The 20,106-nt window shown below is 43.7% G+C and overlaps 1 protein-coding gene across 1 annotated transcript in view; it reads left to right on the top strand.

The window, feature by feature from the left end:
* The first annotated feature begins 8,724 nt into the window (after positions 1-8,724).
* cacna1ab (calcium channel, voltage-dependent, P/Q type, alpha 1A subunit, b) overlaps positions 8,725-20,106 on the top strand; it is a 108,523-nt gene continuing 97,141 nt past the window's right edge. The window contains exons 1-2 of the mRNA XM_080303235.1: positions 8,725-8,901; positions 10,498-10,637. Coding sequence (XP_080159361.1) covers positions 8,725-8,901; positions 10,498-10,637 — 317 coding nt within the window. The remainder of the gene's footprint in view (positions 8,902-10,497; positions 10,638-20,106) is intronic.

Genomic DNA, 20,106 nt, shown 5'->3' with positions numbered 1-20,106 from the left:
TTTTGTCTTTGACCAATATAGCTTTATTTAAATTACAGCCAGGATACCAGTTCATCAGGTATACTACCTAGCACTACTACCACAGCTACCCAGTGGCTAAATAACGGAACATCTGGACAAAGCACTTTTTCACCAGTAATAAGATTCAACTTTGGAAATTGTAGTCTGCCTCTTACCACTGCACCTTTCACAAGTATAGGTGTGTGTGTTGTGTCAGCCAGCCAGCATGTGCCATGGAGTTCAGTGCCGTCTTGTTAGTGTGTACTCCGTAGACCGACCTGTCTCATCCTCTCACGTCAGCCGTTCGCCTCTTATCCTTCACACACACACACACTCGCACACTGATGCACAGAGGCTGTCCTGCAGGCCATAGTGTCAGTGTCAATGTTGCATCTGGTAAACACAACAATGGGCGCATACTAGCGCGCGCACAGAGAGACAGACACACACATGCAAGCTAACAGGATAATGACTGGACAATTAGGCACAGGCTTGATCTGTCTAGATGTATCCGGTCATCTTAGCCCCTCCAGCAGCCATTACTCAGGCATGGACACACACACAAAGCGCAACACATTCAAACACACTTGACTGGATGGAGCACTGTGAAAAGCTGGCTGCCCCACCAGGCAACCTTTGTGAGTCAGGCTGTGTGTCTGTGTGTTGTGGTGGGAGTTGGAATTTAACTCTCATGTACTGCTGTAATAAAGTGACCGTTTTCGGTTTGAATTTCATAATGTCAGTCACTGTTTCTCTGGCGTTTTCTTCTGCAGAAACAAAACTGTGCAACGTGGTGTGCTGACAAAGCAAATCAATCTTCCCTCGGGCTTTATTGGTTTTCTCTTTCGTCAAACTGATGGGTCTGAGTTTGAAAATGGAATATCGAGAATCGTACACGGAAGTACTGCAGTATTCTTGAGGCATACGCAATATTATTTGGCTTTTTTGTTGTTGTTGTCTCGCGTTCATTGCTGTTCGGTAAAATTAAAGGTTGTTGAAGGTAAAGTTCATGGTGGTGGCACTAGGGTTGTCTTGTTTAAATAAAGTTTAAGTACAATAAATAATATAATAACAGCGTAATGTGCTGCAGTGGCACCTATAAAGACATGGTAAAATCAACATTAACTGAAGTTCATGTCCAGTTAAGTGTATTTACAAAGACGGTAAACAAGCAGATGAGTCACACGGTGCTTTACAGAAATGGTAACAGACATAAAAATGGACACAAACAAAGGGGGAAAAGCTACAGTGAAGAAAAGCCCTGCCTTCTATACGATATGTAGCAAAATTCCTATGTATTTGTACTTTATTTATCATAATGTTTTAAACTGTTTTGAGCACCATCTCCCCTTTTATTGTGTGGATGCTTTAAGCATCCACACTATTGAGTTCCTTCTTGGTGTTTCCGTACACTTTTCGCCGTGGATCTACTTCCACAATTTTCAGCCGATTTTCACCGTTCAAATTTTAAACTATTCTGCTATTTCTGCTAATGACGGCTATGTCTTTTGGTATTTTTCACTATTATACTTTTTAAAATATTAAGCGTTTTTCCTTTAATTTGAAATGAATGGGAAACTTTGCAATTCTGCTATAATTTGCTTGTTTTTGAAACTTAACTACTTCCTCATATTTTTACGTAGAACAACCATTCAAACTTTAAAATGTTCTCAAATTATTTGGCTATTCAGGTATAAATCAGCTTTTTCAAATCTTTTACCGTTTTACTTTTATGCCTCTTAAAGTTTTGAGTTGCAAAATTGTGATTTCTCACAAAATACATGCGTTGTTATGGTTGCTATGCACTTGGCTTCCAGTGTGCCACTGAAGGTTTCGCAGTCTTCTCTTCATGTCCGAACAACTTCTTGCTACTTGCTAAAATTTCACTCAACTTCCACAAATTATACATCAAAACGTAGGTATTTTTGCTGGCTTTCTGAAAATGTCACTATCATTGTTGTGGAATTTATAGAATTTTGGCAAATCTCCTCAGACCAACACAAAGTCGGAAAACTCTCCATATAAACTCAATGGAGAGCTTGTTCAAAATCACCGCTTGATTTCTGTAATGAGAGGCATTTTTGAATTGTCATATCTCCTTAACGAAGCAAAGTTAAGACATGAGGCTTGTCCCAGTATATCTTCAGACACTCCTGACGCTCACAATTCAAGAATTTCTTTCTCACCTATTACCGTTCTGAAATGAGTTAGACTTGTTTGAGGTTTGGAAATTCGTCCTTCGCTCAGATTTCTTCAGATTTCAAACTCTGGAAATGAACCACTTTTTTCTCTCATCATATCTTTTTAATGGATTTCCACAGAGACCTGAAAATTTCCATGATTGTTCACCAAAGCCTGCTGTCTCTTACGATGAAAGAATGATATTGATACTCCAAATAGATTTAGAGTTAGAAAGCGTTGTTTGAGGGCAAGTCAAGGCAGTTTTTGCTTTGCTCTACTTAGTTATGGTGCATTAGAAGTCAAATATCTTTAATAATTCATATTTTAATGATAAATTGTCAACACTTTAAGATTCCCCCATCTCTTCTGAACAAAACGGTGTAAGAATGACCGTTCTAGCCCCTACGGTTAGGAAATTATAGTCATTTGTTTGAGGGGAGTCGTCATTATGAGAAAAAATCCTGTGTCTCTCTGTGCTGCGTGCACCTGTTTTGGCGGGAAAAAGTGCACAGCCTCTCTGATTGGTGGATTCAAATTCAGCAGCTCCCAGGCTGCTTGACTGAAAACTTGCTTCTCTCTCCCTGTGTGTGTGTGTGCGTGTGCGTGTGTGTGTGTGTGCTACAGAGAGAGAGAGAGAGAGAAAGCCTTTTAATGGGATGATCTCATTGTAAGATTCAAATTCAATATATTTAGACTGGTTGACTGAATTGGATCTTGTGTGTGTCTCTCTCTGTGCATGTGTGTTTCCATATGTGTCCATATTTGTGATTTGTCATATTACAGTATTTCTGCTTTTTATAGGATTTGTGCTTAATCATACTATTTCTATATATTTCTGCCATGTCCCCAGGCAGCCAATCCTCTGTGAGGATTGAGACATTCAAATGCACATATCAGGGCCTGCACGGCTTCCCAGCCAGCCAATCATATCTGAGGTCTGCCGTTTCTTCTCTCGTCATATCTCAGCGACAGATGTACAGAGAGCAATGAAAATCGCAGTCAAAGTACACCAAAGTCCGCTGATTCACCCAGTACAAGAATTATGCTTCTAGTCCACCTAGTTTTTGAGTTACACAACGTTTTGTAACTCCAAAAAATGGCGTTTTTCACCTCTCACTGCGATCTAATTCTGACTGCTCATCACCCTGTTTTTCCAAATTTGCTCTCTTTCCCAGTGGCGCAGTTGGTAATGACACGGGTCTGCAAGCCAAAGATCGTGGGTTCGATTCCACCTTGGTCAACATGTTTTTTTCCCTACAAATTAATACACTGTCACAGACCAGTAATTCATATTCATCATTTATTACAATTCTGCAAACTTTTATGATTTTACCAGCTTTTCTAATATGGACCTCACATTCTTGTTAACACTCCATGGCACAAATAATCTTCCCTTTACGCTCTGTGTATGTGTGAGTGTGTATCAATATTTCTCCCATTTTAAAGTATTACTCCTCCATAATTGTATTTCTGTTAAATCAAAGTACTTCAATTCAATTCTTTCAATTCTTTATTTATTTGTCACATGTAGTTATAGCTGGTACAACATACAGTGAAATGTTTTTTCTGGCTAAAAAAGTACTCCCCCCGACTGTGCAAACATGCTAAAAAGGATTTTACATAAGCTAAGAAAAAAAGGAAAAGAAACAAAAGTTAAAAGTAAAAAAATATATAAAAAAACAATGTAAAAGTCCATATGTTTGTGCTTATAAATATATATCCATGACGTGCAAGATATTGCACTGTAATGATTTGAATGAGAAGACTATAAAAATATACATATTTACATAGTACAGATGTATATAATAAGGTACGGATAAGGTTCAGAGAAGAAAGATAAAGTGCAAATTATGTACTGTGTGTGAGATTGTCCATCATGTTGTCCGGTTTGTGTTTTGGTTGAGGAGTCTCACAGTTTGTGGGTAAAAACTCCTCCTGAACCTTTCTGTTCTTGTTTTCAGGCTACAGAGGCGCTTCCCTGACCTCAGTGGCCTGAACAGTTTGTGGGCGGGATGGCTAGAATCCCTAATGATCCTGATGGCCCTGGATCTGCACCTTTCAGCATAGATGTCCTGCAGTGCTGGTAGAGATGTTCCCATAGTGCGTTCAGCTGTGCGCACAACCCTCTGCAGGGCTTTCTGTTGCTGTACTGTGCAGTTCCCGTACCACACCATGATGTTGTTGCACAGGATGCTCTCAATGACACCAGTGTAGAATCTCCTCTGTATATTCTTGGAGATCTTAAACCTCTTTAGACGCCTCAGGTGATAGAGGCGCTGTCTGCCTTTTTTTACTACATCTTAGTACTTCTGCTCAATCATAGTATTTCTGCTAAATCATAGTATTTTTGACGAATCAGGATTTTTGTGCCAAATCATAACATTTGTGTTATGTTAAAGTCCATCCATCCATCCATCCATTTTCATCCGCTTTATCCGAGGCCGGGTCGCGGGGGCAGCAGCCTAAGCAAAGAGGCCCAGACCTCCCTCTCCCCAGCCACCTCCTCCAGCTTATCCGGGGGAATACCAAGGCGTTCCCAGGCCAGCCGAGAGATATAATCTCTCCAGCGTGTCCTGGGTCTGCCCCGGGGCCTCCTCCCGGTGGGACATGCCTCGAACACCTCACCCAGGAGGCGCCCAGGGGGCATCCTTGTCAGATGCCCGAACCACCTCAGCTGACTCCTTTCGATGTGGAGCAGCAGCGGCTCTACTCTGAGCCCCTCCCGGATGGCCGAACTTCTCACCCTATCTCTAAGGGAGAGGCCAGCCACCCTTCGGAGGAAGCTCATTTCTGCCGCTTGTATCCGCGATCTCGTTCTTTCGGTCACTACCCACAGCTCGTGGCCATAGGTGAGGGTAGGGACGTAGATCGACCGGTAAATTGAGAGCTTCGCTTTTACACTCAGCTCCCTCTTCACCACGACGGACCGGTGCAGCGTCCGCATTACTGCAGCCGCAGCCCCAATCCGTCTGTCGATCTCCGGCTCCCTTCTCCCATCACTCGCGAACAAGACCCCGAGATACTTGAACTCCTCCACTTGGGGCAGGAACTCATCCCCGACCCGGAGTGGGCACTCCACCCTTTTCCGGCTGAAAACCATGGCCTCAGATTTGGAGGTGCTGATCCTCATTCCCGCTGCTTCACACTCGGCTGCGAACCGCTCCAGTGCGAGCTGGAGGCCCTCACCCGATGAAGCCAACAGAACCACATCATCCGCAAAAATCAGAGATGAGATTCTGAGGCCACCAAAGCGAAAGCCCTCCGCCACTTGGCTGCGCCTAGAAATCCTGTCCATAAAAATTATGAACAGAACCGGAGACAAAGGGCAGCCCTGGCGGAGCCCATCACCCACCGGGAACGAGTCCGACTTATTGCCGGCAATGCGAACCAAGCTCTTGCAACGGTTGTATAGGGATCGAATGGCCCGTAGCAATGGGCCAGACACCCCATACTCCCGCAGCACCTCCCACAGGACACCCCGAGGGACACGGTCGAATGCCTTCTCCAAGTCCACAAAACACATGTAGACTGGTTGGGCAAACTCCCATGCACCCTCAAGTATCCTCGAGAGGATGAAGAGCTGGTCCAGTGTTCCGCGACCAGGACGAAAACCGCATTGTTCCTCCTGTATCCGAGGTTCGACTAGCGGACGAACTCTCCTTTCCAGCACCCTGGCATAGACTTTCCCAGGGAGGCTGAGGAGTGTGATCCCCCTGTAGTTGGAACACACCCTCCGGTCCCCCTTCTTAAAGATGGGGACCACCACCCCGGTCTGCCATTCCACAGGTACTGCCCCTGATCTCCACGCAACATTGCAAAGGCGTGTCAACCAGGACAGCCCTACAACGTCCAGAGCCTTCAGGAACTCGGGGCGGACCTCATCAACACCAGGGGCTCTGCCACCAAGGAGTTGTTTAACTGCCTCAGTGACCTCGCCCCCGGAAATTGGCGGGTCATTCCCCTCATCCCCAGACTCTGCTTCCTCCTCGGAAGACGTGTCAGTGGGATTAAGGAGGTCCTCGAAGTATTCCTTCCACCGCCTGACAATTTTCGTTGTCGACGTCAACAGCGCTCCGCCAGCACTATACACAGTGCAGGTAGAGCACCGCTTTCCCCTCCTGAGACGCCTGACGGTTTGCCAGAATCTCTTCGAGGCAGTCCGAAAGTCTTTTTCCATGGCCTCTCCGAACTCCTCCCACACCCGAGTTTTTGCTTCAGCCACTGCCCGAGCCGCATTCCGCTTGGCCTGTCGATACCTGTCGGCTGCCTCCGGAGTCCCACAGGCTAACCAAGCCTGATAGGATTCCTTCTTCAGCCTGGTGGCTCCCTTCACCTCTGGTGACCACCATTTGGTTCGGGGATTACCACCACGGCAGGCACCAACCACCCTGCGGCCGCAGCTCAATGCAGCAGCTTCGGCAATGAACATGGTCCATTCGGACTCGATGTCCCCAGTCTCCCTCGGAATGCTGTCGAAGCTCTGCCGGAGGTGTGCGTTGAAGATCTCGCGGACTGGGGCCTCTGCTAGACGTTCCCAGCACACCCTCACTACGCGTTTAGGTGCACCAGGTCTGTCCAGTGTCCTCCCCCGCCACCTGATCCAACTCACCACCAGGTGGTGATCAGTTGACAGCTCAGCCCCTCTCTTTACCCGAGTGTCCAGAACATATGGTCGCAGGTCTGGTGATACGATTACAAAATCGATCATCGACCTACGGCCTAGAGCATCCTGGTGCCACTTGCACTTATGGACACTCTTATGTTCGAACAGGGTGTTCGTTATGGCCAAACTGTGATTAGCACAGAAGTCCAATAACAAAGCACCGCTCGGGTTCAGATCAGGGAGGCCGTTCCTCCCAATCACGCCCCTCCAGGTCTCGCTGTCGTTACCCACGTGAGCATTGAAGTCTCCCAGCAGGACAACAGAGTCTCCAGGTGGAGCACCTTCCAGCACCCCCCCCAGGGACTCTAAGAAGGCTGGGTACTCTGAACTGCCACTCGGCGCATAAGCACAGATGACAGTCAGGACCCGTTCCCCGACCCTAAGGCGCAGGGAACAAACCCTCTCGTCCACCGGGAAAAACCCCAACGAACCGGCAGCAAGCCGAGGGGATATTAGAATACCCACCCCAGCCCGCCGCCTCTCACCAGGGGCAACTCCAGACTGAGACAGAGTCCAGCCCCTCTCCAGGAGACTAGTTCCAGAGCCCAAGCCATGCGTAGAGGTGAGCCCGACTATATCTAGCCGGTACCTCTCAACCTCACGCACTAACTCAGGCTCCTTCCCCACCAGAGAGGTGACATTCCATGTCCCTATTGCCAGTCTTGGCAGCCGGGGGTCAGTCCGCCAGGGCCTCCGCTCCTGGCCGCCACCCGACACACAATGCACCCGACCCCTATGGCGCCTCCTGCGGGTGGTGGGCCTGCGGGAGGATGGGCCCATGTCTCCTCTTCGGGCAGTGTCCGGCCGGGCCCCATGGACTAAGGCCCGGCCACCAGACGCTCGCCCTCGCTCGTTATGTTAAAGTATTACTACTAATTGGAGGAATTTCTGTCATGTTACAGTATAAGTTCTAAATATAGTATTTCTGCCAAATCATACTATTTCTACTATATTATATTTTTCTTTCTAAATACAGCATTTCTGCTATATAATTGTATTTCTGCTATGTTATAATATTTGTGCTAAACCAGAGTATTTGTGCTGAAACATAGTATTTCTGCCAAATGATAGTATTTCTGTCAAATGATAGTATTTGTGCTAAAACATAGTATTAATTTAAAATTACAATATTCATAGTTCATCACAGTGTCTCTGGTAAATCACAGTATTTCTACTATGTTGTACTATTTTTCTAAATCATAGTGTTTCTGTTATGTTTAAGTATTTTTGGCTAAATATATTCTTTCTGTTATCTTATACTATTTCTCCTAAATTCTTGTATTTTTGAGAAGTTATCATGTTTCTGGTAAGTTACAATATTTCTGCTAAGTTCTGCTATGCTATTGTATTTCTGCCAAGTATTATGTTTCCTCTAAGATGTTGCAGTTCTGCTAAGTTATTCCATTTTAGCAAAGTTCCTTTGCTTTTGCAAAGTTTTTACAATTTCTGCAACTTTTCAGCTTTTTCAGCTAGTTTTTGCAGACAGCTTCAGCTTTAAAGCATCCACACTGCATTTTCGCAGGAAATGCAAATTTTTCTAGTTGTCATTGCTGTTCTTGTTATTAGTCTTTATTTATTATTTGAACTATTGCTCCAATCTTTATATTTATTTCTAAATGTTCTTAAATACTACATCTTCTGTTGTAGTATTTAAGAACATTGCAGGACCAAAGAATTCTACTTGTTTTACTTGTTCCAATAAAGCACTGAGATTTGCAGATTTACATTTCCTTGGCTGTGTGACATTACAAAGAATAGTGAATATGTAAACAGACATTCAGAGCAACAGAAAGAAAAATGTCACCTGGTAGGCTGGACTTCTTTTCAAATCCATTGTAAAAATGTTTGCATGTGTCGGTGGCTGGATCTTTGTGGTGTGAATGGCTGCAGTGTTGTGTACTGTATATGAGGTGCTTCTTCCTGGTGCTATTGGCTTTAACCCCAGCTGTACTCCATTTGAATGGATGATTCTCACCACCATCATTGCAAACTGCATCGTCCTGGCTCTGGAACAGCACCTTCCCGATGGAGACAAGACGCCTCTGTCCGAACGACTGGTAACACACATTTTACACACACACACACACATACACACACATTTAAATGTGGTTCATGTACATGTGCAACATATTCATACATATTCAGTGTGCGCACAGATGGAAGTACATACACATGGAGACCGTTGAGGTACACTGGACACACTGATACCAAATATGCAGAGCTCACTCACACAGGCTAAAATAAGAAAAGAAAAACAATACGTTCTCATCATTTTTATCACATCATTATTTCTGATGTGATCAGGCCTGTGAATTGAACTTTGGAGCAAATTGGTACATTTCTAACCATGTTGACTGATATTGTTCTCAGCACTTCATAGGTTTACACCGATTAAGTATAACATTATGACTTCCTGCCTAATATTGTTTTGGTCCCTTTTGCTGCCAAAGCAGCCCTGACCTGGACTCCACATGACCCTTGAAGGTGTGCTGTGGTATCTGCACCAAGATCTCAGCAACAGATATTTTAAGTCCTTTAAGATGCGAGAAGGGGCCTCCATGGATCAGACTTCTTTGTCCAGCACATCCCACGAATTTAGATCTAGCGAATTTGGAGGCCAAGTCAATACCTCAAACTCGTTGTTACGCTCCTCAAACCATTCCTGAAGCATTTTTGGCAAGGTGCATTGTCCTGTTGAACGAGGCCACAGCTATCAGGGAATATCTTTTCCATGAAAAGGTGTACATGGTTTGCAACAATGCTTAGGTAGGTGGTATGTGTCAAAGTAACGTCCATATGGATGACAGGGCCCAGCATGCACAGCAGCCTCTGCTGACATCTTACCAGGTAAGCAACACACACCCGGCCATCCATGTGATTTGAAAGACAAAATGATTAATCAGACCAGGCCACCTTCTTCCATTGCTCTGTGGCCCAGTTCTAATCTTTGGTGGTGCTTTCGTCAGTGGATAGGTGTCTGCATATGCAGCCCCATACACAACAAACTGTGATGCTCTGTGTATTCTGACACCGTTCTGTCAGGACCAGCATTCACTTTTTGGGGCAATTTAAGCTACAGTAGCTAATCTGTTGTATCTGACAACACTGGCCTTCACTTCCCACATGCATCGATGAGTCTTGGCCACCCATGAGCCTGTTGCTGGTTCACCACTGTTCCTTCCTTGGACTTACTGACCACTGCAGACCAGGAGCACCCCGCAAGAGCTACAGTTTTGGAGACGCTCTAACCCAGTCTAGTTTGGCCCTTTTCAAACTGGCTCAAATTCTTATGCTTGCCCATTTTCCTGTTTCTAAGCTCTCCTCAATTTTGAGGACCACATGTTCACTTACTCCCTGATATATCCCACCACTAACAGATGGCATGATGACGAGATAATCTCTGTTATTCACTTTACCTAACAGTAGGGATAATGTTATGCCCGATTTGTGTAAAGAAGTTTTAGGCTGCCATTAAAAACAAAAACCCTAAAGAAAAAATCTCCTTGACCCTTTTTCTTTTTCTCTCTTACATTTCACTTTTCTATCTGCTCTTCCCTTCTCTTTGTGTTTCTACTCACATAACTACCCATAACTTCACTTTTTATATTCCTTCTCCCATTTTTCCCTTTCCATCCTTTTCCTCTCCCCTGCAGGAGGAGACAGAGCCCTACTTCATAGCCATCTTCTGTTTCGAGTCTGGAATAAAGATCCTGGCTCTCGGTTTTGCGTTACATAAGGGCTCCTACCTGAGGAACGGCTGGAACGTCATGGACTTTGTAGTTGTCCTCACCGGGTGAGTCCACAGCTCTCGTTTTAGTTTTGGATTTATTTTAGCGATGTTCTTCTAAGTGGGGTTAAGATGAGGTTTTATTTTCTTGTCTGTGTTTGTGCCTGTTTGTGTTTATAGTGGTTAGTGGTTCCTAATGTGTACATGCTTTTGGACACTGAAATGTGTAGGCTGTGTTTCCATGGCTACCCATTTCACTCGAGTTCCAAGTTTGGTGGGGTAATCGCATGGTGAGGCTTTGTTAAAATTTGTTCCTCTGGAGTGAATAATTTGGGATATTTGTGTGGGGATTCATACATCTGTAATTAGCCTAAAGTGGACATTTGTCCTGCTGTAATTTTCCTTCAGTTTAATTTCTGCTTGGGCATTTATCACAAACATAAACATTTCAGCTTTAAAAAAACAGCAGTGGGTCCACATAACGACACTAGTGTCAGCCAATTTCTCTTCATTTTCTAACCTGATGGCTGAGGCTAGATTTACAGTTAGGACAGAAAATGTTGAAATATTGTCTCTGCCAAGCGTTATAACTGAATTTCCAGGTTGTTACATTCAGCTTCCATCTTGAGTCTGACACTCCTCTGCTCTAACTGATTTCATTCAGGCAGGAATTCGATTTTCCCAAATCAATCACTAGAGACCAACATATGCTCTTAAATCTCTTAAGGTTCACCACGTTTTTCCATTTATGTATTGTAGCCATTCCTCAGGAGTGCCAGAATAAACAGTCGTGCATCATTAGATAATTGCTTTAGTCATACCCATGGCGCTGACTGACTAGTCATTGATCCTTCTGCAGCGGTCAATGGACAGGTTGTTCCTCAGCTGAGAAACTGGAGTTTCATGTCACAGTGCGAGATGAATCAGTCCGCCCAGTCAGATGGAATATGTCAAAGGTCTGGACCTAGACAGGTTTCTGCAAAAGGAAGCTGTGAGCAGCTCATTTAACTCCATTGGAGTCCACATAGAAAATGCATTTTTTTTATGGATAATCAAACTCAAGGAGAACTAGAACCAATGACATGCCAGCTTACTACCCGACTTGGACTTAATTGTAAGCTGTTCATATGACTGCGTATTTTAGTGTCCTGCAATGGTATGCATGTTTAATAGGGGACACGAATGGAGGCAAACAAAATATATCAAAGAGGGTCCATCACACTTACCTCTAGCTCCATATTGTTATTCTTGGACTCTATGAATGGAGTCATTCTGTATGGTTTATAGTTTATGGTTCAAAAGAATACTATTTGATTTTATAATGGATCTTCGAGCAGCCCTTCAGTTCATCTTCTCTCCACAACAAGATGTTTTAGCTTTTTTCTCAATTCCCTTAAAGAAACTTTCTTCTGATTTGATCCCCCTCCCCACAAAAAATATTCAGACATGTGAATGGGTGGACCTTGTTTGCTCATAGCCAGAGCTCAGTGCCTGAGATGACCATATTTGTGATATTCTATGACATCATAAATATCCAAGAGTAAAGAAGCCTGAATACTGGCTCTTAAGCACGGATGACAAAAATACAAGGCGAGGCACAAGGAGACAAACTTTGAACAAGGTAGAGCAGGAGCTGGTACAGAGACTATCAGACTAAGTAATGAGGGGTATAAGTACAGAAGGAGTTAACAAAGTGAAATCATAGATTGTTGAGCAGACAAAGGTGGGAAATTAAACAACAGAAGTTTACCACAATGAAACAGGATGTGTCTAAAGCCACAGTTACAACTAATGTGGTGGTTAGTACTCCCTCAATCTGTGACATCAACACACTCCCATTAACCATTTATACTGGCACTTGAGGTGTGCTGGACTCACTGCAATCTTCTAAATAAAACAACAAAACAAAAACCACTGTATCGGTGCTGATATGGGAATAGATGTTGAAACAGGAAACACCAATCACAGTATTGTTTTACGTAACATTTCATCTTTACTGACTGTAACATGTCAGAATCTCTGCTCCTGCAGCAGTATATCATTGAAATGCCAGTGAACAGCCCTGCTCATATTGTCATGTCTCCAACCCAGCTGCATTGTCTTTACATATATGCCAGCAGGTGGCATGAGTAGTCATGTGGTTGCCAGGTGATCTAAATATGGCTGCCTAAACCATAGTGGGTGGGTGGGGGGTACAGATGATAAGAAGATGTCGAGAGGAGAAATAGGCAAATAACAGATACGCATATACATACACACACTTATTTCGGTGATAGTGTAACAATATTACAGACAACACATCATCAGTAATTTTTAGATGAATCCTTACTCAGTCTGTTTGTGTGTTTGCATCAAGTAGCTTGACTTTGTGTCTTTTCTAATCTCAAACACACTCACACAGACTCAGCAGAGGTCTGGTTTGACAAGGTGTGTGTGTGTGTGTTTGTGATCAGGGCCACTCCTCCTCAGTCACTCTTCCTTTAATGAGGACACATACACACATACACGTACACAGGCTGGATCAGAGCGTCCCTGCAGGGAGCAGCAACCAGGGCAAAGTGAAATGTCACTTCTGCAAGAGATGGGGGAGCTGGTTTGTTGTTATGGCAATAGCCAACAGAGTGGTAGCATAGTTTTCTGCATCCTTCTTTCTCTTTTCTTCTGCTATTCTATCTGTATTTAGTTAGCTGAAAGCGCTAGTTGCTGAAGCTAAAACAAGAAGTAGAGAAAATCCCAGCTGGATTTAACTAGAGCTTTAAACTGGTGTCCTTTTACTGCTTGAGGTAGTGTTGTTAGCCCTTCCGCTTTACCCCCATCATCATGTCACTCAGCTTTACAAGATGTTAACTGATGCCATGGGAGCTAAACAGGCAAGCATAAATCGCAGCCAGTCCTCAAGTAAGGTGTGTTCACATGTAGTGATGTTTTTATCACCTCTGCTACCACATAGTGTCTCCAGAGAACTGATGACAAGCCACGCACAATGCAATACTTTTTCAGAAAGTAGCATACTGTAGTTTCTTTTGTTTATCTTTGGCAGATCACAACCAAACTGTCCTGCTGTAGAGCACCATATTAGAGGTCTCTGGGTTTGTAAGGGAATGGAAATACAGGTCCCATCTAATGGGTTCCCTAAATTTTCTTTTCTTAGAGGAAAAAAAGAGAATTCTAAAAAAGCAGTAAGGAAAATTATAACATTTATTGGGTTTAAGGGGTATTATAGATATGCTGGAATAACACAGGGGATTTACAGCGTAGTGGATTCACCTACTGATGAGCAGCACATCAGGTTGTTCTTCAACTGTATTCCCTGAAAAAAAAAATTTAAATGGTTTCGGACTGGGAATACACTCAGTGTGATTTGCTGGGGGGCAGTCTACATGTTCTTGCCTCTGCTGAATTATTTTTACCCCTGGTGGAGATAAATTTCTCCCCAAGTGATTTTTTCTAGAGTGTGAACAACAATAACATCACAAATGGACTTTCACTGACTTTCCTTTGACAGTTAAGCTCAAATGGCAAATGGGAGCTAGCTTGAGCCATACCTAACTTTTCATTATGCCACTGAGCACAAATAGATTGTCCCACCATAGAAATTGCAGCTAGATGATTGAAAGAAAACAACAAATGTTCATATTTTACAGCACCATCAAAATCCTAGAAATATAATTACTGAGTCTTAGTCTTAACCAGACACCTGATAGTCATCATCAGTCAATTATTTCCCCATGAAGGTGATACGTAAAAGATGGACATCATGTAGGGCTGCTACTTATGACATTCTGCTAAGCCTTATATGAAGAGCATTTCAGTAGTACTGTACTGTATTGATGGCTTATTGGCCTTGCCACTGATGGCGAAGCTTTACAGAAGAGCAACCACCCTGGTAACTTTCATTTAAAGCATGAGTCACAAGTTAGAACTTTTTGTCTGGGATGATCTAAAAAACAGTAAAAGGCAGGAGTCATTTTACGATACAGTCTAATGATTTACTTTGTGTAGTTGTTTTGTTTTTTTCAAATTCCAAAAGCTTGCTGTTTTTCTCAGTATATGGACTAGGGGTTGCTTCCTTCCCTGTTCAGTCTTTTGTGCAAGATTTGCACAGATGAACCCTTCACAGAGGTCTGTCACTAAAATAGATAATTTTGTTAGTGTGACAAGGATCCATCCATCCATCCATTTGATACTGCTCATCCAGGCAGCAGGCTAAGCAGAGAAGCCCAGACCTGCCTCTCCCCAGCCACCTCTTCCAGTTGATTCAGCGAAACACTGAAGCCTTCCTAGGCCAGTGGAGAGACATAATCTCTCCAGCATGTCCTGAGTCTGCCCCAGGGTATCCTCCTAATAGGCCATACCCAGAACCCCTAACCCAGGAGGCACCTTGGTGGCATCCTAATCAGATGTTCGAACCACCTCAACTGTCTCCTTTTGATGTGCAGGGAGTAGCAGCTCTACTCTGAGTTCCTTCCTAATAACTGAACGTCTCATCGTATCGCTAAGGCTGAGTCCAGCCAACCTTCAGAGAAAACAAATTTCTCTTGATTTATCCACAACAGTATTCTTTTGGTCATTACCCAAACCATGTGACCGTAGGTAAGGGTAGGGACATAGATCGACCAGTAAATCACCAGCTTTCCTTATATGATCAGCTCTCTCTTCACCATGACAGCCTGGTACAGTGTCAGCATCATTCCAGATGCTGCACTAATCCAACTGTCAATCCCCCAATCCACTTGCCCGTCATTTTTGAACAAGACTCCGAGATACATGGAGTCCTCCACTTTGGTAAGCAACAGCAACTCATCCCTGACCCGGAGTGGGGTACACCACATTTTCCAGCTGAGGATGATGGCCTCGGACAGATTCTCATTCCTGCTGCTTCACACTTGGCTGCAAAACACTCCAGTGTAAGCTGAAAGCCACCATCTGATGAAGCCAACAGAATTATGTTATCTGCAAAAATCTGAGACAAAATCCTTAGGCCACTAAAGTGGAAGCCTTCTGCCACCTGGCTGCGCCTAGAAATGAACACAATTTTTGGGCAGCCCTGGCAAAGTCCAACACCCACCAGAACTGAGTCTTACTATGGCCAGCAATATAGATCGGAAACACCACCCCAGTCTGCCAGTCCAAAGGCACCATGTCATTGTTATGTTGCTGAGGTGTGTCAACCAAGACAGCTCTACAACATCCATAACTTTAAAGAATTCAGGGGAAACCTCATCCACCCCTACCACCAAAGGATTGTTGAAATACCTCAGTGACCTCAACCCAAGTGATGGATGGGTCGTGCCAGTCGTCCCCAGAGTCTGCTTCCTCTACTAAAGCAGAATTTTGTGGAGAATTGTGGAGATCCTTGCTCCTTCCACCAGAGTCACCTGACAGTTTGCTAGATTCTCTTGTTCTGTGGTCTCAGTGCCCTCCCACACATGTTTTTACTTCAGCTACCATACCCACACTCTGCTTGACCTGTCAGTACCTGTAAGTCCCACAAAATAACCAAGCTGATAGGACTCCTTCAGCTTGATGGCTCCCTTCACCTCCGATGTCTACCATTTGGTTCAGAAATTACCACTGCAACAGGCATCAATCACCTTGCAGCCAAAGCCGATAAATATTTAGGTTAAGTTTCAAGCCTGGTCAAACTGTTTTTTAGAGGGTTTTTTTATTTTGTTTTCACAAATCACAACCTGATCGCAGGTGACATCAGTAGCTTCAGTAATTTGTGAAAACATTTTGCCCTTTTTATAACACCTTTTAATATGCTAAGAGGATAAATATTTTAATAATTGTAAAGTTGTAGCACTAAGTGGGTGGGGAACAACACAATGTAAAAGAAAGTGATTTTTTGGCTTGTTTTGGATTACTTTGAATTGTTGTCACGTTAGTGAAATGAGCAATTTGAGATCCAGGGAAAACATAGAGCAACCGTGTGCCTGCCTATCTTTTAATGTGATTGCATACATTCAGAATTGTGTTGTGTTGAAAGTGATACATAAATGAACCTGCTGTTCCATTTATGAAAAGGTTACCAGGGTGCCCATTCAGACATGAAGCTGACACATTCAGATGTCTCAGATTAATCAAAGAAGGGTTTTACTTTAAAATCATTAGCTGAGTATGCACATAATCGCTTTTTACATCCAAGTGCCATCTCACATCATAACGGAACCAACGGCTAGTGCTTCATAGCTGCCATGTTTACATTCAACTTTAAATACAGCTTTAAACTGCAGTCACTGAAATTCAACACGTCCTGCAGCATTCTGTGTGGATGGATGGATAGATGCAGTAAATGGATAGATGTAGATATGGGTAGAGCGAGAGAAGCAGAGTGAGTCCTCTGAGAGCAATGAAGCCCCTTGCCAGAGTAGCAGTAGAGTACTACTGCAGCTAGAGAGCAGAGGGAGGGAAAAAGGAGGAGGAGGTGGAAGTAGAAGACACGTGACATTGTTTCTCTATTCCCCTGGGCTCTGGATAACAGGACAGAAAAAGAATACAAGATGGGCTTGGCTGTTAAAGAACGCGTGAGAAGGATGGAGAGCAGAGAAGAGTTTAGAGCAAGAGGAGGGAGACCACAGGAAGCAAGGAAAAGTGATGGCTGGGGGGACAGCGGCAGTGAAAGTGATGTATGGAGAATGAGAGAGAGGTTTGGAAGAGAAATGGGAGGAGGAGGGAAGTCAAAGATGGAGATGGAACAAGGGGGGAGGGGGGAGAAAGAGAGAGGGAAAGGAGAAATGCCAAGAGGAGCGCGCTGAGAGAGGGAATGAATGTGTGTGTGTAAGCGCTGCAGTAACCTGCTTTTCCCTGCTCCCTACGATCAATCACTCGCCACAGCCTATATAACACACTCTGCTTGTAGCTTATGGTGCATACACACACATAGACACTGTATGTAGACACACACAATTACGCACAATTACTATGCTTGGCCTATATTGCCAAGTGCAATCATACTTCAAACCACTATGTATATTTTACTCTGAAATCAACCTTCTGTAGTCTTCCTATGTGTGAACGCTATATCTGTGCGATTTTAGGGTTAAGATGTGGTCTTCCCTTTTGTACAGTGTATCAGTGCTACCTCAGGAGTTCTGACCACTGTCTTATTTTCAATTTATTGCAAAACACGTAAATTTGTCATTGAATCACGAGTAATACACCGCAGCAAAGTCTTGAATTTCTATTTTCTCTAGCTACTGGTCACCACCTGGTTTCTAGGCCTGTGTGACTGAGGCCTGGTACTACCATTGCTGATATCTGGACCAACAAAGATGCCAGTGAGATATCAAAGAAGTCACATGTCTGTGATCAAAAATAACATCAGATCTACAAGAGGATCTACAAGGTTTTACAATGTTTAACACTGCACCATGCACCTCTTTGTGACTGATTTCCCCAACCGCTAAAAGCCACCTACAACCACTGACCAGCCAGTTGGGGAATACTAATTTTTCCCTAGCAACTAATAGTTGCCAGGTAGTCATTAAGCAGCCTCCAGGCTGATCTGACTGGTCTTAGATGAACTAAGATTAAATGTCCTATTCTGTGAATATTGATATTTAAGAATATAGATGCATATTGAATATTATCCATCCATCCATCTTCTTCCGCTTATCCGAGGCCGGGTTGCGGGGGCAGCAGCCCAAGCAGAGAAGCCCAGACCTCCCTCTCCCCAGCCACCTCCTCCAGCTTATCCGGGGGAATACCAAGGCGTTCCCAGGCCAGCCGAGAGATATAATCTCTCCAGCGTGTCCTGGGTCTGCCCCGGGGCCTCCTCCCGGTGGGACATGCCCGGAAAACCTCGCCCAGGAGGCGCCCTTGTCAGATGTCCGAACCACCTCAACTAGCTCCTTTCGATGTGGAGGAACAGCGGCTCTATACTGAGCCCCTCCCGAATGGCCGAACTTCTCACCCTATCTCTAAGGGAGAGGCTTGCCATCCGTCAGAGGAAGCTCATTTCCGCTACTTGTATTCGTGATCTCATTCTTTCGGTCACTACCCACAGCTCGTGACCATAGGTGAGGGTAGGGACGTAGATCGACCGGTAAATTGAGAGCTTCGCTTTTACGCTCAGCTCTCTCTTCACCACAACGGACCGGTACAGCATCACTGCAGACTTCTCCCATCATCAAGACCCCGAGATACTTAAACTCCTCCACTTGGGGCAGGGTCTCGTCTCTGACCCGGAGTGGGCACTCCACCCTTTTCCGGCTGAGGACCATGGCCTCAGATTTGGAGGTGCTGAATATTGAATATTATATTTGACAAAAGTAATTATTAAAAGAAAAATCAAAGTGTCTATACGCTGTATTGGACAGTTGTTTTCAATCATTCAGGTGAGGTCACTTAGCCTTACATAAGAAACCTCACAGCAGTACATGTAAGTCTCTCACAGGTAGCAGTTCCCCTTTATACATGAAGGTCTAGTTGTCCCTCGCTATAACGCGGTTCACATTTCGCAGCCTCACTGTTTTGCTGATTTCTTTTATATGCAATTTTTTTAATATGCAATTTTGCATGCTTTTTTTTTTGGGATGCAGAACACAGCGCATTGTGTTCTGCATCCTGATTGGCTGTAGACCACTTTCAATCAATGCCGTGCTGTGTCTCCTGTACAGTACAGAATGCATCCAGCTTGTCAAATTTACATAAATCTTCGATCACTAGCAGTGTGACTCTGAAGTGCTGCACTGTGTGTTTGTAAGTTTTCTTCCCAACAAACACAACAATGTCGACAAAACGTTTTGCAGTGTGTGAAAGTGAAAATGTCGATGCATGTCTGAGAAAAGTGTATAAAGTGTGTAGTGAGGGATTTTACAGCCTTAACCTCCTAGGACCTGGCGTCCACATATGTGGACATCACATTTTGGGTTATTTAGACCAAAATACTCAATTTTGCTCTACAAGGGCCTGATATCCACTTACGAGGACATTATACTGCTACTGTTCTATCAAAATTTTAAACGAATATTTTTCTTAAAAACAAAAATAAGGTTAAAAAAAAATCTGGTAATTCTTTGTTTTTACATTCATTGGGCCCCAGTATGCCCAAATATCAAAGAGAAATTAAAAATGCATACTGTGGAAGAGTTCGGGTCTTAGGAGGTTAAAGCATCTATAATAATTTTAAAAAATAAAGTTGGCTACTTCGCAGATTTCACCTGTCGCAGGTTATTTTTGGAACATAACTCCCACGATAAATGAGGGAACACTGTACATGAAGAATATTCATATTATTGTCTAAAATAAAGCATGTATATCACTATAAATACACAAAATGTAAATACAGTAAACCATATAAACTACTAAATGTCTAAAAGTGTCTCTCATCGTGCCCAGAAGATGAACCCTGTCCATTTTACATCATTTTCTTCACTTTTTCTTCAGTGCTCATCAATGCCAGGCCAATATTGAAATTTTGCAGGAAAGATAACTAGTAAGTTGTTCTAACATTATGGCGGTTACCTTCACTGTGCAGTGGCCAGTATTTTTGGCTTTAATAAATCCAGCTCATCCAACAATGCAATATTAA

The sequence above is a fragment of the Astatotilapia calliptera genome, chromosome 6 (genome assembly GCF_964374335.1).
Source record: "Astatotilapia calliptera chromosome 6, fAstCal68.1, whole genome shotgun sequence".
NCBI lineage: Eukaryota > Metazoa > Chordata > Actinopteri > Cichliformes > Cichlidae > Astatotilapia > Astatotilapia calliptera.
Note: the sequence above shows the minus strand (reverse complement) of the source record. Positions and strands in the feature narration are given on the sequence as shown.